The sequence below is a fragment of the Salmo salar genome, chromosome ssa03, assembly GCF_905237065.1.
Source record: "Salmo salar chromosome ssa03, Ssal_v3.1, whole genome shotgun sequence".
Lineage (NCBI taxonomy): Eukaryota > Metazoa > Chordata > Actinopteri > Salmoniformes > Salmonidae > Salmo > Salmo salar.
This window is the reverse complement of record NC_059444.1, coordinates 23106488-23130590: the sequence shown is the minus strand read 5'-3', so window position 1 is coordinate 23130590 and position 24103 is coordinate 23106488. Positions and strand designations below refer to the sequence as shown.

Sequence of the window (24103 nt, the reverse complement as noted above, 5' to 3'; positions counted from 1 at the left end):
CCTTGAATTCTAAATAAATCACAGACAGTGTCACCAGCGAAGCACCATCACACCACCACCTCCGTGGGAGGAGTTGCAATCTACTGTAGAGATAGCCTGCAAAGTTCTGTCATACTTATCAGGTCTATGCCCAAACAGTTCGAGCTTCTAATTAAAAAAATGAATCTCTCCAGAAACAAGTCTCTCACTGTTGCCGCCTGTTATAGACTCCCCTCAGCTCCCAGCTGTGCCCTGGACACCATATGTTAATTTATTTCCCCCCCCATCTATCTTCAGAGTTCGTTCTGTTAGGTGACCTAAACTGGGATATGCTTAACACCCCGGCAGTCCTACAATCTAAGCTAGATGCCCTGAATCTCACATAGATGATCAAGGAACCCACCAGGTACAACCCTAAATCCGTAAACATGGGCACCCTCATAGATATTACCCTGACCAACTTGCCCTCCAAATACACCTCAGCTGTTTTCAATCAGGATCTCAGCGATCACTGCCTCATTGCCTGCATCCGCTATGGCTCTGCGGTCAAACGACCACCCCTCATCACTGTCAAACGCTCCCAAAAACACTTCAGCGAGCAGGCCTTTCTAATCGACCTGGCCCGGGTATCCTGGAAGGATATTGACCTCATCCCGTCAGTAGAGGATGCCTGGTCATTCTTTAAAAGTAATTTCCTCACCATCTTAAATAAGCATGCCCCTTTCAAAAAATGTAGAACTAAGAACAGATATAGCCCTTGGTTCACTCCATACCTGACTGCCCTCGACCAGCACAAAAACATCCTGTGGCGGACTGCACTAGCAACGAATAATCCCCGCGATGTGCAACTTTTCAGGGAAGTCAGGAACCAATACACGCAGTCAGGAAAGCAAAGGCTAGCTTTTTCAAACAGAAATTTTGAAACTCCAAAAGGTTTTGGGACACGGTAAAGTCAATGGAGAATAAGAGCTCCTCCTCCCAGCTGCCCACTGCACTGAGGCTAGGAAACACTGTCACCACCGATAAATCCACGATAATCGAGAATTTCAATAAGTATTTCTCTATGGCTGGCCATGCTTTCCTCCTGGCTACCCCGGCCAACAGCTCCGCACCCCCCACAGCTACTTGCCCAAGCCTCCGAAGCTTCTCCCTCACCCAAATCCAGATAGCAGATGTTCTGAAAGAGCTGACTGGACCTGTACAAATCAGCTGGGCTAGACAATTTGGACCCTCTCTTTCTAAAATTATCCGCCGCCATTATTGCAGCCCCTATTACCAGTCTGTTCACCCTCTCTTTCGTATCATCCGAGATCCCTAAAGACTGGAAAGCTGCCGTGGTCATCCCCGTCTTCAAAGGGGGTGACACTCTAGACCCAAACTGTTACAGACCTGTATCCATCCTGCCCTGCCTTTCTAAAGTATTCAAAAGCCAAGTTAATTAACAGATCACTGACCATTTCGAATCCCACTGTACCTTCTTCGCTGTGCAATCTGGTTTCTGAGCTGGTCACGGGTGCACCTCAGCCACGCTCAAGGTATTGAACGATATCATAACCACCATCGATAAAAGACAGTACTGTGCAGCCGTCTTCATCGACCAGGCCAAGGCTTTCGACTCTGTCAATCGCCGTATTCTTATCGGCAGACTCAACAGCCTTGGTTTCTCAAATGACTGCCTCGCCTGGTTCACCAACTACTTCTCAGACAGAGTTCAGTGTGTCAAATCGGAGGACCTGTTGTGTGGATCTCTGGCAGTCTCTATGGCGGTACCACAGGGTTCAATTCTCGGGCCGACTCTTTTCTCTGTATATATCAACGATGTTGCTCTTTCTGCGGGTGATTCCCTGATCCACCTCTACGCAGACGACACCATGTTGTATACATCTGGCCCTTCTTTGGACACTGTGTTAACTAACCTCCAAACGAGCTTCAATGCCATACAACACTCCTTCCGTGGCCTCCAACTGCTCTTAAATGCTAGTAAAACTAAATGCATGCTTTTCAACCGATCGCTGCCCGCACCCGCCCGCCCGACTAGCATCACTACTCTGGACGGTTCTGACTTAGAATATGTGGACAACTACAAATACCTAGGTGTCTGGTTAGATTGTAAACTTTCCTTCCAGACTCATATTAAACATCTCCAATCCAAAATTAAATCTAGAATCGGCTTCCTATTTCGCAACAAAGCCTCCTTCACTCACGCCGCCAAACATTTCCTCGTAAAACTGACTATCCTACCGAGCCTCGACTTCGGCGATGTTATTTACAAAATAGCCTCCAACACTCTACTCAGAAAACTGGATGCAGTCCATCACAGTGCCATCCATTTTGTCACCAAAGCCCTATATACCACCCACCACTGCGAACTGTATGCTCTCGTCGGCTGGCCCTCGCTATATATTCGTCGTCAGACCCACTGGCTCCAGGTCATCTATAAGTCTTTGCTAGGTAAAGCTCCGCCTTATCTCAGCTCACTGGTCACGATAACAACACCAACCCGTAGCACGCGCTCCAGCAGGTATATCTCACTGGTCATCCCCAAAGCCAACACCTCCTTTGGCCGCCATTCCTTCCAGTTCTCTGCTGCCATGACTGGAACGAATTGCAAAAACCGCTGAAGTTGAAGACGTATATCTCGCTCACTAACTTTAAACATCAGCTATCTGAGCAGCTAACTGATCGCTGTAGCTGTACATAGCCCATCTGTAAATATCCCATGCAATCTACCTACCTCATCCCCATATTGGTTTTATTTACTTTTTTGCTCTTTTGCACACCAGAATTTCTACTTGCACATCATCATCTGCACATCTTATCAGTCCAGTGTTAATTTGCTAAATGGTAATTATTTCGTCACTATGGCCTATTTATTGCCTTACCTCCTTATGCCATTTGCACACTGTGTGTGTGTGTATATATATATATATATATATATATATATATATATATATATATATATATACTGCTCAAAAAAATAAAGGGAACACTTAAACAACACAATGTAACTCCAAGTCAATCACACTTCTGTGAAATCAAACTGTCCACTTAGGAAGCAACACTGATTGACAATACATTTCACATGCTGTTGTGCAAATGGAATAGACAACAGGTGGAAATTATAGGCAATTAGCAAGACACCCCCAATAAAGGAGTGGTTCTCTCCTCAGTTCCTATGCTTCCTGGCTGATGTTTTGGTCACTTTTGAATGCTGGTGGTGCTTTCACTCTAGTGGTAGCATGAGACGGAGTCTACAACCCACACAAGTGGCTCAGGTAGTGCAGCTCATCCAGGATGGCACATCAATGCGAGCTGTGGCAAGAAGGTTTGCTGTGTCTGTCAGCGTAGTGTCCAGAGCATGGAGACGCTACCAGGAGACAGGCCAGTACATCAGGAGACGTGAAGGAGGCCGTAGGAGGGCAACAACCCAGCAGCAGGACCGCTACCTCCGCCTTCGTGCAAGGAGGAGCAGGAGGAGCACTGCCAGAGCCCTGCAAAATGACCTCCAGCAGGCCACAAATGTGCATGTGTCTGCTCAAACGGTCAGAAACAGACTCCATGAGGGTGGTATGAGGGCCCGACGTCCACAGGTGGGGGTTGTGCTTACAGCCCAACACCGTGCAGGACGTTTGGCATTTGCCAGAGAACACCAAGATTGGCAAATTCGCCACTGGCGCCCTGTGCTCTTCACAGATGAAAGCAGGTTCACACTGAGCACATGTGACAGAGTCTGGAGACGCCGTGGAGAACGTTCTGCTGCCTGCAACATCCTCCAGCATGACCGGTTTGGCGGTGGGTCAGTCATGGTGTGGGGTGGCATTTCTTTGGGGGGCCGCACAGCCCTCCATGTGCTCGCCAGAGGTAGCCTGACTGCCATTAGGTACCGAGATGAGATCCTCAGACCCCTTGTGAGACCATATGCTGGTGCGGTTGGCCCTGGGTTCCTCCTAATGCAAGACAATGCTAGACCTGATGCTATGGACTGGCCCGCCCGTTCCCCAGACCTGAATCCAATTGAGCACATCTGGGACATCATGTCTCGCTACATCCACCAACGCCAAATTGCACCACAGACTGTCCAGGAGTTGGCGGATGCTTTAGTCCAGGTCTGGGAGGAGATCCCTCAGGAGACCATCCGCCACCTCATCAGGAGCATGCCCAGGCGTTGTTGGGAGGTCATACAGGCACGTGGAGGCCACACACACTACTGAGCCTCATTTTGACTTGTTTTAAGGACATTACATCAAAGTTGGATCAGTCTGTAGTGTGGTTTTCCACTTTAATTTTGAGTGTGACTCCAAATCCAGACCTCCATGGGTTGATAAATTGGATTTCCATTGATTATTTTTGTGTGATTTTGTTGTCAGCACATTCAACTATGTAAAGAAAAAAGTATTTAATAAGATTATTTCATTCATTCAGATCTAGGATGTGTTATTTTAGTGTTCCCTTTATTTTTTTGAGCAGTATATATATATATAATATATATATATATATATATATATATATATATATATATATATATATATATATATATATATATATATATATAATACATTTTACTTATGTATTTTTAAATTTGTATTGTTGTAATTGTTATTATTACAAACTGCTGCATATACCCTGACCTTGACTCTGCTTGCACAGAATGCAGGAGAAGTGACACAATTTCCCTAGTTAATATTGCCTGCTCACATGAATTTCTTTGAACTAAATATGCAGGTTTTAAAAAATATACTTGTGTGTGTATATATATATATATATATATATACTTTTTTTCTATTTTGTTATTGACTGAGGTCGACCGATTTTTGATTTTTCAACGCCTATACCGATTTATTGGAGGAACAAAGAAGGCCGATACGATTTTTGTATATATATATTTGTAATAATAACAATTACAACAATACTAAATGAACACTTTTATTTTAACTTAATATATTACATAAGTAAAATGTATTTAGTCTCAAATAAATAATGAAACATGTTCAATTTGGTTTAAATAATGCAGAAACAAAGTGTTGGAGAAGAAAGTAAAAGTGCAATATGTGCCATGTAAAAAAGCTAACGTTCAAGTTCCTTGCTCAGAACATGAGAACATATGAAAGCTGTTGGTTCCTTTTAACATGAGTCTTCAAGTTTTAGATTGTAGTTATTATAGGAATTATTGGATTATTTCTCTCTATACCATTTGTTTTTCATATACCTTTGACTATTGGATGTTCTTATTGCACTATTGTATTGCCAGCCTAATCTCGGGAGTTGATAGGCTTGAAGTCATAAACAGCGCTGTGCTTCAAGCATTGCGAAGAGCTGCTGGCAAGCGCAGGAAAGTGCCGTTTGAATGAATGCTTACGAGCCTGCTGCTGCCTACCACCGCTCAGTCAGACTGCTATTTCAAATATCAAATCATAGACTTAATTATAACATAATAACACACAGCAATACGAGCCTAAGGTCATTAATATGGTCAAATCCGGAAACTATCATTTCGAAAACAAATGTTTATTCTTTCAGTGAAATACGGAACCATTCCGTATTTTATTGAATGGGTGGCATCCCTAAGTCTAAATATTGCTGTTACATTGCACAACCTTCAATGTTATGTCATAATTATGTAAAAGTCTGTCAAATTAATTAGTCTTTGTTAGGAAGAAATGGTCTTCACACAGTTCACAACTTGCCAGGCGGCCCAAACTGCTGCATATACCCTGACTCTGCTTGCACAGAATGCAGGAGAAGTGACACAATTTCCCTAGTTAATATTGCCTGCTCACATGAATTTCTTTGAACTAAATATGCAGGTTTTAAAAAATATACTTGTGTATTAATTTTAAGAAAGGCATTGATGTTTATGGTTGGGTACATTGGTGCAACGACAGTGCTTTTTCGCGAATGCACTGTTAAATCATCACTCGTTTGGCGAAGTAGGCTGTGATTCGATGATAAAAGGCACCTCAATGATTATTTGCAACGCAGGACAAGCTAGTTAAACTAGTAATATCATCAACCATGTGTAGTTAACTAATGATTATGTTAAGATTTGATTGTTTTTTATAAGATAAGTTTAATGCAAGCTAGAAACTTACCTTGGCTAATTGCTGCGCTCACGTAACAGGTGGTCAGCCTGCCACGCAGTGTCCTCGTGGAGTGCAATGTAAGCGGCCATAATCGGCGTCCAAAAATGCTGATTACCGATTGTTATGAAAACTTGAAATCGGCCCTAATTATTCGGCCTTGCCGATGAATTAGTCGACCTCTACTTCACGGTGTGAACCACAGATGTGGAGATCATCCGTTCACCTACTCTGCGTCTCACAAAGACAAGGCAGTTGGAACTAAAAATCTCATATTCGGACTCATACAGACCAAAGGACAGACTGTCACCGGTCTAATGTCCATTGCTTGTGTTTCTTGGCCCAAGTAAGTGTCTTCTTCTTATTGGTGTCCTTTAGTAGTGGTTTCTTTGCAGCAATTCGACACTGAAGGCCTGATTCACATCGTCTCTGAACAGTTGATGTTGAGATGTGTCTGTTACTTGAACTCTGTGAAGCATTTATCTGGGCTGCAATCTGAGGTCCCGTTAACTCTAATGAACGTATCCTCTGCATCAAAGTTAACTCTGTGTCTTCCTTTCCTGTGACAGTCCTCATGAGAGCCAGTTTCATCATAGCGCTTGATGGTTTTTGCAACTGCACTGCAACAAATTTTCAAAGTTCTTGAAGTTTTCTGGTTTAACTGACCTTCATGTCAAAGTAATGATGGACTGTCGTTTCTCTTTATTTATATGAGTTGTTCTTGCCATAATATGGACTTTTTTTTTTTACCAATTAGTAGGGCTATCTTCAGTATACCACCCCTACCTTGTCACAACAAAACTGATTGGCTCAAACAAATTAAGAAGGAAAGAAATTCCCCAAAATGTACTTTCAACACGGCACACCTGTTAATTGTAATGCATTCCAGGTGACGACCTCATGAAACTGGTTGAAAGAATGCCAAGAGTGTGCAACGCTGTCATCAAGGCAAAGTGTGGCTACTTTGAAGAATCTCAAATATAAAATGTATTTTTGGTTACTACATGATTCCTTATGTGTTATTTCATAGTTTTGATGTCTTCATTATTATTCTACAATGTAGAAAATAGTACAAATAAAGAAAAACCCTTGAATGAGTAGGTGTGTCCAAACTTTTGACTGGTGCTGTACTTCTGTTAACAGATCGATCGCAAATGGCGCCCTATTCCCTTTATAGTGCACTACTTTTGACCAGAGTCCATGGGCTATTTAGTGAATAGGGTGCCATTTGGGACAGAACCATATCGTTTGTAAGCCTGAAGCAGAATGCTTGCTGTACTTTAATTACATGTTCAGGCTCCTAATTGTGTCCCTTAGTAGGTATATATGCAAGGCAAATGATGCCTTGCAGTGGTGTGTAGGGGGTTTGGGTCTACACATCTGGATGTGTGCTATCATTACGACAATTATCTTAATTTTCCTACTCTGTTCCACTACAGTGTTTGCAGGCTTGTAGGGTAGTTTTATAGCAGCTATTCATCTAAAATAACACATTTATGATTCTGAAAAGTGCTGAATGTAATGGTTTTGTGGATTAAATGTGGGTAAATGGGTCTTAATTATATAACTGAGCTATGATCTAATGATATCAAGCCTAATCAGCTTACACCACATTGATGTGACTTGCATATTAAGCCTCTCGTGGCTAAAGGGTTAGTGACTTTATGAGAAGAGGAAAATTAATTATACAGTCCAGGATGGTTTTACCCCTAACGCTTTTCACTATGACGTTCCCTAAAAATTTAAATGTCGATTCTAGAATTTAAAGCAGGTTAACGTCACTCACTCATTCTCTGCACCTGGCAACCACTCACCCTAACCCTAATCCTGCAAGGCTCCTACACTGTACTCTGAGTTTGTTAATTTATAAATGCATGTTTGATTATTTTACATGTTTACAGTGCCTTCAGAAAGTATTCTCACCCCTTCACACCCCTCCACATTTTATTACAGCCTGAATTTAAAATGGATTAAGTTGAGATTTTGTGTCACTGATCTACACACAATACCCCATAATGTCAAAGTGAAATTGTGTTTTTAGAAAAGTTTACAAATTATTTTAAAAGCTGAAATGTCTTGAGTCAATAAGTATTCAGCCACTTTGTTATGGCAATCCTAACGAAGTTCAGGATAAAAAAAATGCTTCACAAGTTGCATGGACTTTTAAATGACTATCCCATCTCTGTACCCCACACATACAAATGATCTGTAAGGTCCCTCAGTCGAGCAGGTAATTTCAAGCACAAATTCAACCACAAAGACCAGGGAGGTTTTCCAATGGTTCGCAAAGAAGAGCACCTATTGGCAGATGTATTTTTTTTTTTAAGCAGACATTGAATATTCCTTTGAGCATGGTGAAATTATTAATTACACTTTGGATGGTGTATCAATACACCCAGTCACAAAGAAAAATACTGGCACCTTCTTAGTTGATGGAGAGGAATGAAATAATTCAGGGATTTAAAACAGTTAGAGTTTAATAGCTGTTATAGGAGATAACTAAGGATGGATCAACAACATTGTAGTTACTCCAAAATACTAACAAAAATGACAGAGAAAATATGTAAAAATGTTCTAAAACCTGCATCCTGTTTGCAATAAGGCACTGAAGTATTACTGCAAAAAATGTGGCAAAGAAATTAACTTCATGTCCTGAATACAAAGTGTTATGTTTGGGGCAAATCCAACACATCACTGAGGACCTCTCTTCATATTTTCAAGCATGGTGTTGGCTGCATCATGTTATGGGTATGCTTGTCATCGGCAAGAACAAGGGAGTTTTTTTAAAGATAAAAACAGACTAGGTTCAGTCTGCTTTCTAACAGACACTGGTAGACAAATTCACCTTTCAGCAGGACAATTACCTAAAACACAAGGCCAAATGTACACTGGAGTTGCGTGCCAAGACAACGTTGAATGTTCCTGAGTGGCCTAGTTACAGTTTCGACTTAGAAAAAGTAAAGTGGTGTGAATACTTTCTGAAGGAACTGTATGTTTATTCTTCTGTGAACCCTAGTTTTTTTACAGTATTCATTTCAATACTCCCTACATCTTATTCTTACCTCACAACCTTCTGCATTAGTTTGCCCTTGATGCATGTTTTTTGTGTTTGGAATGGCTGTTATTTAGTGGCATGTGTTGTTTTTATTTTTTTTACCCCAAATGTATTCATTTCCTTATGTTTTCTCCTCAATTTTTTTCTGACTCTACTGTCCCCACCCCTCCCTCCTTTTCCACTCCACCCTTCTACTCTGCCTGACACACACTGTGTCTCCATGGTTACACTGTCCCGACAACACCAATGCATTATGGTGCTTCTCATTGCCAACCAACCAACAAACCAACCTGCCAATCCTCTGTCCTCCAAACCTTCTGCCATCCTCATTCCACAATACTGGGTGACGTGGCCTGGTGCTGCTGCCTTCGTCATGGTAACGTGCAACCCAGGGTGAAAATTCCTTCCTGCAGGCGACCGTAGCCAAGCTGGGCCCCCTGCCTCGCATCCTGGGGGACATAGCCCGCTCTCTGTCCAGCCCCACACCCATCCAGCAGCAGCTCCGACGCTTCCAAGACAACAGCTCCTCACACAATATCAGCGGCAGCGTCTCTTCAGGCCTGCAGAGGATATTCGAAGATCCAGCCGACAGGTAGGACTCCAAATGGTCACAACCGCTGCAACTATATTGCCAATCACCACCCAGCCATGCATGGTCTAATTCTGTGGTGTAGTTCTGGCTGTAGTTCTTTTCAAAGGCTGTTTCGTCTCGTGATTTTGTGCCAGTTAATCTGGAGATTCAGCTTTCATACATAAAGTTGAGAGATGTTGGTATATGCTCATGCAGTTTATATGGATAGGTTGTTTTATGGTGCATTGATTTGGGAGGTGACTCACTGCTAGGATCTTTCTAAATAAAGCTGCAGCTAGAGACTTTCCATTTTTAGCGGCTGAAGAGGTAATGAGGGAATCTGAGATGGACCTTTTTCCAGCTTTAAAGTGGATCGGAGTAAATATTTGTGCTAAAGGAACATTGAGTTAAACTTGAAAGGAAAAGAAGGTTGGCTGCATTTCACCTGTGTCCCTAATGGCACTCTAGCCCTGGCATAGGGAATAGACAACCCTGTTCCAGGAGAACCGCAGGTAGTGCAGGGTTTTGTCCCAACTAGGCACCAAACTGGGCTACTTAGTTTATTGATCAGTTCATTGATTGCCTAAATTCAACACACCTAGTCTTTCAGGTAGGTTAAATCAAAAACATGAAGTGCCTGCGGCACTCCAAAACCAGGGTTGTCTACCCCTGCCCTAAGCATATATAGTGCACTAATTTTGACCAGACCCCTATGGGCCCTGTTCAAAGTAGTTAACTACACAGGGAATAGGATGCCATTTTGGACTGGTACTAGTTTTGGTTTCAGAACTCTCTGTTAATGTGTTGTGTGTTTTGCAGTGAGGTTCGCAGCATCAAGTCTCCAGTCCAGGAGCATGTTATGGACGGCCTTCACCGGGGGAAGAACCCTCTCCTGGGCCAGCAGTCGTCCGCCCACAGCATGAGCTTCTCGGACAAGGAGGAGAGAGAGAACCTTCTGCCCAATGGACGCAGCATCTCCCTGGTGGACCTCCAGGACTCTCACATGGTCCAGAGTGGCCAGGGACCCCTCCCTCTCCACGAAACTCCACCCAGGCTGAGCCGGGTGGGCTCCCAGGTCTCTATCGGACACCCCCACCAGGCTACCACCCCGCAGTCACACCAAGCCCTACACCAGAAGCCCTCGTTACGGGACAACCTCCCCCAGAGTGCGCCGCAGGTGCGTCGGCCCCTGCACCCTTCCCTCAGCCAGCAGAGGAGCCTCCAGCCCCTCTCTTTCCAGAACCCTGTCTATCACCTTAGCAACCTGACACAACAACAACAACACACAGCAGTACACTCCACAACACACTCGGGCCACTCCCACTCAGTGCACTCCCTTCAGCCGGGCTCCAGCTCAGAGAACCTAAGCACCGATAGCTCCCGCAGCCACAGCAACTCGGAGGTTGAGTTCGGAGGCGGGAACCAGGGGGGGAAGGGGGGCAGGGTCCCGTCCAATAGCAGCCTGGAGGAGTTCAGCCAGCGGAGCACGCAGAGCGGGGACTGCTCCACGCCGCGCCGCCACACCCTGCCGGACCACCAGGGAGGGGCCCACGCGGTGGCAGTGCCCAGGCAGAACAGCACGGGCACAGCCCACATCGTGAGGGTGGAGCAGCAGAGCCGCAGCGGGGGGAGTGGTGGGGCCCGGACGCCCCACTCCCTGCCCCACAGCGCATCTCTGTGCAGCAGCAGCTCCATCAACACGGAGCCCATGCCTATCCCCATCCAGGCCCAGCCAGGTGCAGGCACTGGAGGCCACTCACACCAGCAGGCCACCTGCTCCATGGAGAGCCCTGTGCCCCCCGTCAGGAGCGTGGCCAAGCAGCAGACACCACACCAGGTACTGGTCTGGCATACAGAACTACACTTAGATACACAAGCTCAGCTCGACACCCCTATATATTATGTTGTTATAGGATAAATCTCTCCGAAATAAGGTGTGGCCAGTCGTGTTGGCCACTCAGGGTAGATTTGATTGACATCTCGGTATCTGTGGTGATGGTGGTGGTGCAGGTGGCGTCGCCAGTAGAGCCAGTCACCATGTCACCAGTAGAGAGGACAGCAGCCTGGGTGCTGAATAACGGCCAGTACGAGGACGAGGAGGAGCAGGCGGCCCCAGCAGATCAGAGCAGCCAGGACAGCAGGAACGCAGAGAAGGTAAAGAGTCAGCCAGAGTCACAGCCAATGAAGGTTTGATGGCCAAAACATGTCCACGTTTTAAAGTTATATTTGCTAGTGCTGGCTGTCTTCTTCATTACCAAGTCCCACACATGAGCTTGCTAATTAAATCAAATCAAACTATGTCACATGCGCCGAATACAACAAGTGTAGATTTTACCGTGAAGCGCTTACTTACAAGCCCTTAACCAACAGTGCAGTTCAAGAAGAAGAAAATATTTACCAAGTAGACAAAAATATATAGTCATAATAAAAAGTAACACAATAACAATAACGAGGCTATGTACGGGGGGCACAAGTACTGAGTCAGTGTGCAGGGGTACAGGCTAGTTGATGTAATCTGCACATGTAGGTGGGGGTGAAGTGACTATGCATAAGTAACAAACAAACAAACAGCGAGTAGCAGCAGTGTACAAAAGGGAGGGGTGTCAATGTAAATTGTCCGGTCGCGATTTTATGAATTGTTCAGCAGTCTTATGGCTTTGAGGTAGAGTGTAGGCAGACAGGGGTTGGCTTTGTCTTAGGCATGACTAACACGATCATCCCCTCCCACTCTATCTTCCCATCTATCTCTCCAGTATGAACAGGAGATCTCCAAGCTGAAGGAGCGCCTGCGGGTGTCTAGTCTGTGTCTGGAGGAGTACGAGAGACGTCTGCTGGCCCAGGAGCAGCAGATGCAGAAACTGCTGATGGAGTACAAGGTCCGCCTGGAGGACAGCGAGGAGAGGCTGCGGCGGCAGCAAGAGGAGAAGGACAATCAGATGAAGAGCATCATCTGCAGGTAGGCATTACTAGGCACCCTCTGGATGATTTTGCTGACAAGAAGGAGCATGTGCTTCAGTCGTAATTCCTGTGAATGAATGATTGAACTAACTGACAAATGAATGAAAGAATGAAAGCAAAATCACAGATTGACTGCTTAATGGCATGCTTCTAGTTGCTTGTATATCTGTGTCCCAAATGGCACCCTATTCTCTATATAGTGCAGTACTTTTGACCAGGGTCCACAGGGCTCTGGTCAAAGATGGGGTTCAATTTGAAATGCAACCTATGTCCCCCCCTTTTGATGTGTATTTGTCTGAGGTGGCTATGCTCTGTCACTCACAGGCTAATGGCTGTAGAGGAGGAGCTGAAGAGAGACCATGCAGAGATGCAGGCTGTCATAGACGCCAAGCAGAAGATTATTGATGCACAGGTATAGTAACAGAACACACTGCACACATTTTGTGTGTACTCTACCTGGGCTGGGCGTTTAAATAATACAAATACTTAAAACCGTTCAGGTCCATTCAGTTCCATCCCCTTACAAATAATATTCTACTCTCCATGGAAACAGATTCATTTAGTCTTATGGGCTGTCCACACCACGAATGCCAACTATATTGATTTAAAAAAAAAAACTAAATCGCTCTAGTTCAAGTAGACAGGAGTGTTCACACTACAACGATAACTACAAAAGAGCTATCGTTTGGATCACTTTCTGAGGGATTTTTTTTCCCCCTCCGACAATAACACATTGACAACCAATCCAAAACGTGTTCTATTGAAGCGTTCTTGGTTCTAAGTGCGTGAAGTTGCTTGGACAGAAGAGAAGGCAGAGCGCATGGTAAACTTGCCTGATATCGGACGATTTGGGAGAATGATGATCCACGACTGACAGCGCATATTAGTATGAGACGGCTATATTTTCCGATGGTATCTGTTAACACTGATACATCCTGACAAAATACTCGCTGTGACAGGCCTGCTAATGTGTTTCTGAACCTTGTGAACTGTAGAGAAAATACCTATTACTGATCCAAGTGGTTGCCTAATCAGGCCCAGTCTAGATTATTATTATTCCGGAATGAAACATTCAAAACACAGGGATTTTCATCTGCTAGCAGCTGAAATATTGTATTGCAAGCTGGCAAGTAAGTATTTTGTGCAAATGTGGGATATGATGAAAAGCGTATTCATAAAAAAACATATTAACAAGAATGCAATCATTTGCCTTTAGTGAGAATAGCGAAAATCTGTGTTTTTCTTTTTTAGAATCAAACATTATTAGACATGCCACAAATCACCATGTACATCTCTCATTTAATTGGGCCTAGTAAATAGATATGTATTTCAAGTTTAGCAATATCATAGGCAGCGCTATTTTATAATAGCGGTATGCAGTTGAATTTAACAGCTGATCTTTTACTTTGATGTAGGCCTAAATTACACATTTTTATTGATATGTGCACAAGTACAGTGAAATGGCTTTCTTGCGTGCTCTTTCCCAATAATGCAGTAATGAATATTTGTAGTATTATAAAACATTTATAAAAAGTAAAGTAGAACCAAAACACACAAATGTAGAACTGTAAGTACTGTAATTGCATTTGTTTTTGTAGCCTCCCCTACAATGTTTCAGAATTCACAGGCAGTCCATCATATTTAGGTTAGGGGGAAAAAGTCAATGTAAAACATTGTTGAATTCAAACGTTCTGCTGACAGGTCTACAACAATTTGCCATTGTTTTCTCGAACAGAAACTGGCACAGTCCTTTTCCAGGTACAGCATAAATGACTGCTAAAGATTAAAACATTCTGCCAACACAGTAAATAGACTGGTAGCTTATGTCAAATATTTGACAGTACAAGGTGTCAAAAGCTCCAATGCTTACCACAGTTGTCAAGTTGGCTGGATGTCCTTTGGTTGGAGGACCATTCTTGACACACACAGAAACTGTTGAGCATGAAAAACCCAGCAGTGTTGCAGTTCTTTACACAAACAGGTTCGCCTGGCACCTACTATCATACCCTGTTCAAAGGCACTTACATTGGGGGGAAAAAGTATTTGATCCCCTGCCGATTTTGTACGTTTGCACAGTGATAAAGAAAGGATCAGCCTATCATTTTAATGGTAGGTTTATTTGAACAGTGAGAGACAGAATAACAACAACAAAAATCCAGAAAATGCATGTCAAAAATGTTAGAAATTGATTTGCATTTTAATGAGGGAAATAAGTATTTGACCCCCTCTCAATCAGAAAGATTTCTGGCTCCCAGGTGTCTTTTATACAGGTAACGAGCTGAGATTAGGAGCACACTCTTAAAGGGAGTGCTCCTAACCGCAGCTTGTTACCTGTAAAAAAGACACCTGTCCACAGAAGCAATCAATCAATCAGATTCCAAACTCTCCACCATGGCCAAGACCAAAGAGCTCTCCAAGGATGTCAGGGACAAGATTGTAGACCTACACAAGGCTGGAATGGGCTACAAGACCATCGCCAAGCAGCTTGGTGAGAAGGTGACAACATTTGGTGCGATTATTCGCAAATGGAAGAAACACAAAAGAACTGTCAATATCCCTCGGCCTGGGGCTCCATGCAAGATCTCACCTCGTGGAGTTGCAATGATCATGAGAACGGTGAGGAATCAGCCCAGAACTACACGGGGGGGATCTTGTCAATGATCTCAAGGCAGCTGGGACCATAGTCACCAAGAAAACAATTGGTAACACACTACGCCGTGAAGGACTGTAATCCTGCAGTGCCCGCAAGGTCCCCCTGCTCAAGAATACATTACATTACATTACATTTAAGTCATTTAGCAGACGCTCTTATCCAGAGCGACTTACAAATTGGTGCATTCACCTTATGATATCCAGTGGAACAACCACTTTACAATAGTGCATCTAAATCTTTTAAGGGGGGGTGTTAGAAGGATTACTTTATCCTATCCTAGGTATTCCTTAAAGAGGTGGGGTTTCAGGTGTCTCCGGAAGGTGGTGATTGACTCCGCTGTCCTGGCGTCGTGAGGGAGCTTATTCCACCATTGGGGTGCCAGAGCAGCAAACAGTTTTGACTGGGCTGAGCGGGAACTGTGCTTCCTCAGAGGTAGGGGGGCCAGCAGGCCAGAGGTGGATGAACGCAGTGCCCTTGTTTGGGTGTAGGGCCTGATCAGAGCCTGAAGGTATGGAGGTGCCGTTCCCTTCACAGCTCCGTAGGCAATCACCATGGTCTTGTAGCGGATGCGAGCTTCAACTGGAAGCCAGTGGAGAGAGCGGAGGAGCGGGGTGACGTGAGAGAACTTGGGAAGGTTGAACACCAGACGGGCTGCGGCGTTCTGGATGAGTTGTAGGGGTTTAATGGCACAGGCAGGGAGCCCAGCCAACAGCGAGTTGCAGTAATCCAGACGGGAGATGACAAGTGCCTGGATTAGGACCTGCGCCGCTTCCTGTGTGAGGCAGGGTCGTACTCTGCGAATGTTGTAGAGCATGAACCTACAGGATCGGGTCACCGCCTTGATGTTAGTGGAGAACGACAGGGTGTTGTCCAGGATCACGCCAAGGTTCTTAGCACTCTGGGAGGAGGACACAAGGGAGTTGTCAACCGTGATGGCGAGATCATGGAACGGGCAGTCCTTCCCCGGGAGGAAGAGCAGCTCCGTCTTACCGAGGTTCAGCTTGAGGTGGTGATCCGTCATCCACACTGATATGTCTGACAGACATGCAGAGATGCGATTCGCCGCCTGGTTATCAGAAGGGGGAAAGGAGAAGATTAATTGTGTGTCGTCTGCATAGCAATGATAGGAGAGACCATGTGAGGATATGACAGAGCCAAGTGACTTGGTGTATAGCGAGAATAGGAGAGGGCCTAGAACAGAGCCCTGGGGGACACCAGTGGTGAGAGCGCATGGTGCGGAGACAGATTCTCGCCACGCCACCTGGTAGGAGCGACCTGTCAGCTAGGACGCAATCCAAGCGTGGGCCGCGCCGGAGATGCCCAACTCGGAGAGGGTGGAGAGGAGGATCTGATGGTTCACAGTATCAAAGGCAGCAGATAGGTCTAGAAGGATGAGAGCAGAGGAGAGAGAGTTAGCTTTAGCAGTGCGGAGAGCCTCCGTGACACAGAGAAGAGCAGTCTCAGTTGAATGCCCAGTCTTGAAACCTGACTGATTAGGATCAAGAAGGTCATTCTGAGAGAGATAGCAGGAGAGCTGGCCAAGGACGGCACGTTCAAGAGTTTTGGAGAGAAAAGAAAGAAGGGATACTGGTCTGTAGTATATAAGTATATACTATATAGTATATACTTATATCTATATAAGAATACATATACATGCCCGTCTGAAGTTTGCCAATGAACATCTGAATGATTCAGAGGACAAATGGTGAAAGTGTTGTGGTCAGATGAAACCAAAATGGAGCTCTTTGGCATCAACTCAACTCGCCGTGTTTGGAGGAGGAGGAATGCTGCCTATGTTCCCAAGAACACCATCTCCACCGTCAAATATGGAGGTGGAAACATTATGCTTTGGGGGTGTTTTTCTGCTAAGGGGACAGGACAACTTCACCGCATCAAAGGGACGATGGACGGGGCCATGTACCGTCAAATCTTGGGTGAGAGCATCTTTCCCTCAGCCAGGGCATTGAAAATGTGTCGTGGATGGGTATTCCAGCATGACAATGACCCAAAACATACGGTCAAGGCAACAAAGGAGTGGCTCAAGAAGAAGCACATTAAGGTCCTGGAGTGGCCTAGGCAGTATCCAGACCTTAATCCCATAGAAAATCTGTGGAGGGAGCTGAAGGTTCAAGTTGCCAAACATCAGCCTCAAAACCTTAATGACTTGGAGAAGATCTGCAAAGAGGAGTGGGACAAAATCCCTCCTGAGATGTGTGCAAACCTGGTGGCCAACTACAAGAAACATCTGACCTCTGTGATTGCCAACAAGGGTTTTGCCAACAAGTACTAAGTCATGTTTTGCAGAGGGGTCAAATACTCATTTCCCCCATTAAAATGCAAATCATTTTATAACATTTTTGACATGCGTTTTTCTAGATTTTTTGTTGTTGTTGTTCTGTCTCTCACTGTTCAAATAAACCTACCATTAAAATTATAGACTGATCATTTCTTTGTAAGTGGGCAAACTTACAAAATCAGCAGGGTTTCAAATACTTTTTTCCCCCACTGTACATATTTTGTCTTGCCCATTCACCCTCTGAATGGCACACATACACAATCCATGTCTCAACTGTCTCAAGGGTTACAAATCCTTTAACCTGTCTCCTCCCCTTCATCTACACTGATTTGAAGTGGATTTAACAAGTGACATCAATAAAGGATCATAGCTTTCACCTGGATTCACCTGGTCAGTCTGTCATAGCAGGATGTTTTGTACACTGTGTACAGTATATACCATGGCAGGACATAGAAACCCAATAATCTATTGATAAACTAAATATAGTCTAGCCCATAGCCCTAAATGTTTTGATAATTTGGCCACTAATGTTTTAAAAATGTTGCACATTTAATCTGCTTTACAACAGGTGTAGAGCCTAACTGGCATACATAGGCTGCATGTCAGTTACAAGTTTGGGGAAGATCATTTTCCCCAATTTAAAAATGCACCTTTATAAAAAAAAAACATTACATGCCATGCATAATCGAATTTGTGGTCACTTTTGAGAATGTTCCATTAGCAGGAAAACACCATTCACGCTTATAGCCTACTGCAGTGTGCGCATTGCTGCGCTTATAATGTGAAGAAATATCCTAATAGTTTAACTACATTTTAAGCTGAACATTCTCATCTTTTGCATTAGATGCATTGCTTGAAACAGGTTTTTTGACGCTAGTGGAAGTATTCATTTGGGATATTTCACATCCCACAACTGTCCCAGACTATGTTTGGAATATTTATTTCTTGCACAGAATAGAGTAGGTTAACTTTTGTACTATGGGGTATAGTAGATTGACATAGGCTAGTGCTTTTGTTGTTTGTTAGGCCTACTCATCTTGTTGGCTGACAAAAAATACATGTGGACAGTTCTTCCAACATCTTCAATATGCACCTCGGAATTGGATAAAGGCCTGATTGGTAGAGTGCTGCAGAGATGGCTGTCATTCTGGAAGGTTCTCCCATCTTCACAGAGGAACTCTGGAGCTCTGTGAGAGTGACCACTGGGTTCTTGGTCACCGGGTTCTTGGTCACCTCCCTGACCAAGGCCTTTCTCTCCCGATTGCTCCGTTTGGCCAGGCGGCCATCTCTAGGAAGAGTCTTGGTGGTTCCAAACTTCTTCCATTTAAGGATGACGGAGGCCACTGTGTTCTTGGGGAAACCAGGCACCGCTCAATGCTGCAGACATTTTTGGGGTCCCTTCCCCAGATCTGTGCCTCGACACAATCCTGTCTCGGAGCTCTACGGACGATTCCTTCGACCTCATGGCTTGGTTTTTGCTTTGACGTGCACTGTCAACTGTGGGACCTTATATAGACAGGTGTGTGCCTTTCCAAATCATGTCCAATCAATTGAATTTACCACAGGTGGACACCAATCAAGTTGTAGAAACATCTCAAGGATGATGAATGGAAACATGATGCACCTGAGCTCAATTTCGAGTCTCATAGCAAAGGGTCTGAATACTTATGTAAATAATATAAACCAGTTTCTTTTTTTTTTTTTACTGTTTTTGTTAAATGTCTGCTCAGTCCACATGCCCACACACTCTATACACATAATGTATACAATAACTATTTATTTATACTATGATCCTCCCGTTATATGGAATGCCCACCGCCCTCATGTAATTTCTGTTTAAATGTTTTACTTGGTTCTTCAATGACAGACGGAACAGTTAAGGTTAGGTTTGACTATACAAGTAAAGACCTAGAAAATCCAACATATCCCATGGAATGGCTACGGGCTCCCTGATGGGGGGGGGGGAAAGCATATGGTTCTTGAACACCTAAGAGATTGTCCGTAGATGTATTTTTTCATTTTTTAACAAGAGTTACATAAAAAAAGGACAAATGGAACATTTTAAAGAGCAGCTGGGTTGGAGAGGCCTATGCTGCCACCTACTGTAGTAACAGCAAAGGTGTAGGCAGTCTGATAAATAAGAAAACACAATTTCCCCTTATCCCAGCATATGGACCAAGAAGGCCATTTTATAATGTTGCATTGTATCTTTTTTCTTTTTTTTCTTCATTTTTTTTATACCCCTTTTTTCTCCCCAATTTCGTGGTATCCAATTGGTAGTAGTTAGTCTTGTCTCATCGCTGCAACTCCCGCACGGACTCGGGAGAGGCGAAGGTCGAGAGCCATGCGTCCTCCGAGACACAACCCAACCTGCTTCTTGACACAATGCACATCCAACCCGGAAGCCAGCCGCACCAATGTGTCGGAGGAAACACCGTACACCTGGCGACCTGGTCAGCGTGCAGTGCGCCCGGCCCGACACAGGAGTCGCTAGTGCGCGATGAGACAAGGATATCCCTGCCGGCCAAACCTTCCCTGATCCGGACGACGCTGGGCCAATTGTGCGCCGCCCCATGGGCCTCCCGGTCGCGGCCGGCTGCGACAGAGCAAGGGCTCGAACCCGTTGAATTGTATCTTGAAGTGAAAATACTGTTCCCAACTCCAAAATACTATATATTTTTTTCTCGAAGTAATTGAAGTTATAAAAGAACTGGCTACATTTTTATTTCCAAAAGTGCTCTCAATTATTTATTGGATGAAAAAAGTATTGATTTTGTGATATCGGATCATTCTCCAGTATCATGCTTAATTACACCAATAGAATATAAGTTTAGAGAAAGAATTGGAGAATGAACAGAGCGGATCTACTAGACCCGAATTTTATTAAATATGTGATTTATTTTTTGTTTACAATCTTAGAAAAATCCCATAAAAAATCTTTACAAGGTAAAGAGTAAAATACAATTTCTGAACTTACGCAGAAATACTGTGTTTTACTTCTTAAGAGAGCCAACAACTACAGGTTAAACACTAATAAAGCATACTACTTAATGGCAAATAAACCTGGTCAAAATCTCACAGCTCTCACAAAATGAATACATGGAAAACCAGTTATAATTTTAAAAGATAAAGCTACAAAGGCAGTAATGAGAAACAACAATGTGATTTAATGACTATTTCTACCAGTTTCTATGAAAATGTATACAAATCAGAATTAAACAGTGGGACGGATCCTATAGCCGCCTAAGACTCAACAAATCGGAAGCAACTATCAGCGGACAAAAAATTATAATTAAAAACAGAGATCGCCCAAGAAGAAATATTAGATACTGTTAAAACATTCGCACAGAGAAAAGCACCAGAAATGGATGGCTTTCCCATAGAAATCTATTCAACATTTTGAGACAAATTAGCCCCCCTATTTACACAAATGACAACAGATATGTCTCTTAATTCAGTGCTTCCTAGTTCCATGTATCAAACAGTTATTTAAAATTATATAAAAACCAGGAAAATCTGGAGGGTCCCCTGCTGATTATAGACCATAAATGTAATAAATTGTGACCAAAAAATTATAACAAAGCTTATAAGCAATAAAATTGCAAAGTATTAACAGACTTGATACACATCAATCAAACAGGGTTTTATAAAAAAATATACACTTACAAATACAAGAACATGTTTCAGTTTAATACAATATGCAAAAAACAAGATATACAGTTGAAGTCGGAAGTTTACATACACTTAGGTTGGAGTCATTAAAACTTGTTTTTCAACCACTCCACAAATTTCTTGTTAACAAACTATAGTTTTGGCAAGTCGGTTAGGACATCTACTTTGTGCATGACACAAGTAATTTTTCCAACAATTGTTTACAGACAGATTATTTCACTTATAATTCACTGTATCACAATTCCAGTGGGTCAGAAGTTTACGTACACTAAGTTGACTGTGCCTTTTAAACAGCTTGGAAAATTCCAGAAAATGAAGTCATGGCTTTAGAAGCTTCTGATAGGCTAATTGACATAATTTGAGTCAATTGGAGGTGTACCTGTGGATGTATTTCAATGCCTATATTTCAAGTACTATTCACATGGAATTTGGAGGGGGATGAAGTTCTTTTGCTCTGCATTGGAGCAGAGAACCTGTTGACTTTATCACTATGTTCCACTGAGTTCCAGGTCAATAAAGCAACAGAGGTAATCCAAGCAGGCAAGTAATACAGTCAGTTCTCTGGTTTTGGGAAATGCTGTCAAGCCTTGAATGAGCGCAACCACACTTGACACTCATTCCTGCCTCCCTGCCAGAAAAGTCCTTATTCCTGTGCAGACTAGAGGTCGTTGTTGTTTGGTATTGCTTTTGAAATTAGATTTGTTTTCCCCATCAGTCAGAATACAAATGTAGAACATAATCTAATACATGTTCATTACTTTTGTAGGTATAATACGCCCCTACTGCTACAATTCATGTTTCTCCATATCTGATGTCAATCTCAGACACAGTGGCTCTCATAGTTAAAAATAAACAATGTTATAGTATAAGAAAGTATGTTTTGAATCAGGGCTGGAAATATGAAGCCGTTACATTCAGATGTGTTCACTATTTCTGTCTCTACAGAACTGTCTCTACAAGTTGCACTCTTAGCAGATGATGTATCTGTTATCCCCTGCCCTCCTAATTTAGCTACCGTCACTCCCAAAACCCTTCTCCCCTTCCCTCCTCTCCCACAGTTCTGCAGGAACAGTGCCATGATCTGGCTAGATGAGGTTGCCCATGGCTAGAGACAAAACATTATTATGTTGCTGATTACAAGGAGGGCATACTGAGTCCGTTTTCCGTCTTCTAGGAGGGGAAACAATCAAGTATATCATACAGGACAGTTCAGTCCCAAGGGTTATGCATATAATTGGGATTTCAGTTATTTTCTCTTTTTTTTAAGATAGTTGAATACAAATAATCCTCATGTGTTTACACAATATAAATTGACAGTAGTTTTCAGTTAAAAGTGATGCCACTTGACATGTATGCTCTGTGAATGGTATACGAATAGATATCTAAAATAGTTTCATTTTTTCAAACAATCATGATGCAATGCTTGGATATGAGTTTTTAGTTTTATCTATAATTTTGGCTGCTAAACAAAAAATAGGTATATTTCACCATCTACAGAGTAGTAGTCATCCTTCAGCTTACCCTGCTAATCTATTCTCCACTGTAAAGTGAATGCTTTCCTCACTCAGTCCCTCCCTCTTCCCCTCTCTTCTCTCTTCAGGAGAAGAGGATAAGCTCTCTGGATGCAGCCAACTCTCGGCTGATGAGTGCCCTGACACAGGTGAAGGAGCGCTATGGCATGCAGAATCTGCGCAACGGCCTCTCGCCAACCAACCCCACAAAACTGTCGATCACTGAGAACGGAGAGTTTAAAAACAGCAGCTGCTGATTGTTAGTCAGACACCATGAGATGGTGTGATGGTGGTCACACTCTCTCCCCATGCACACAGGCCAAGGACCTGTCTCTCTCTTGACTGTATGTACTATACATCTACAAGGAATGTCTAGATATTAATGTATATAACTTATATCTTGTATTGGTTGTGTACAGAGATGATACTGGAAAGACGGGTCATTTGAAGACTGAAACAGGGGGGATCAACTGTTGTCATAAAATAGTTAATTGGTGTTTTATAAATTACATTATTATTCCCATATGCAGACATGCAGTTTCTCTAAGATATATATTGAGGAGATGTACATATCATAAAGTGGGTTTGTTTTAAATAAATAGCTAAAAGCACATACTGAGCAATTATAGCTCTAAAAACATATTGTCAAAATAGGAGTGGAAGGGCAAAATAAACCAAAAACAGTTTTATGCACACTGTTATTCAAACCCTACTTTTTTATATTTTTTAACTTCTGTTTATGTTGTCTTAAACTAGGGGTTGAATTGGTTTTGATTAGCTGATTTTGAGTATATTGGGACTGCTGCTTGCCCATTATTAGCTGAAACCATAGGTCTTTGAGTTCAGGTTCTTAAGGCCAAATGGATCTTCAAAAATATGTTGTCTCGCTTCACCACCTTGTCACAGAATAGCAAATTGTATTTATTTCTGTACCGCTGACTGTCAAGATCCCAAAAGAAGACCCTCATGACTTTGTACAATTTCATGTCAATAACTACTGTTTAAAAGAGTGTTGTCCCCCTCCTTCCCCTCATATGAACTGGTTTATGTCAATGTTTGCATATCTGTCCTTGTTGAATGTTGTGTAGAATAAAAGCGGCCTATAATTTTGTGGATATTTTGCATTTATGTGAATTGTATATGGTTTGTAATTCAACTACATTGCTAAAGCACATTTTTTTAATGGAGTTGTTACATAATTAGCCCCTTTTATAAAGATTATTTGGTTGCTGTTACTTTGGAAGATGTGACTTAATAAGTGAACCACAGTTAGTAGAACGGGGCATGTGGAACATACTTGTAAGCTTGATGAGAGGACCTCAATGACAGAT

At 43.1% G+C, this 24103-nt stretch overlaps 1 protein-coding gene across 8 annotated transcripts in view; it reads left to right on the top strand.

Moving 5' to 3' along the window:
• LOC106599426 (ras GTPase-activating protein nGAP) overlaps positions 1-23887 on the top strand; it is a 111368-nt gene extending 87481 nt beyond the window's left edge. For 6 of the 8 annotated variants that reach the window (XM_014190657.2, XM_014190659.2, XM_014190658.2 and 3 more), the window contains 6 exons: positions 9504-9703; positions 10502-11519; positions 11693-11836; positions 12436-12638; positions 12965-13052; positions 22862-23887. In XM_014190657.2, the coding sequence (XP_014046132.1) occupies positions 9504-9703; positions 10502-11519; positions 11693-11836; positions 12436-12638; positions 12965-13052; positions 22862-23029 (1821 nt within the window). In that variant the 3' untranslated portion in view covers positions 23030-23887. The remainder of the gene's footprint in view (positions 1-9503; positions 9704-10501; positions 11520-11692; positions 11837-12435; positions 12639-12964; positions 13053-22861) is intronic. The other 2 variants (XM_014190653.2, XM_014190654.2) reach the window with 2 other exon arrangements.
• Positions 23888-24103: the final 216 nt, after the last annotated feature.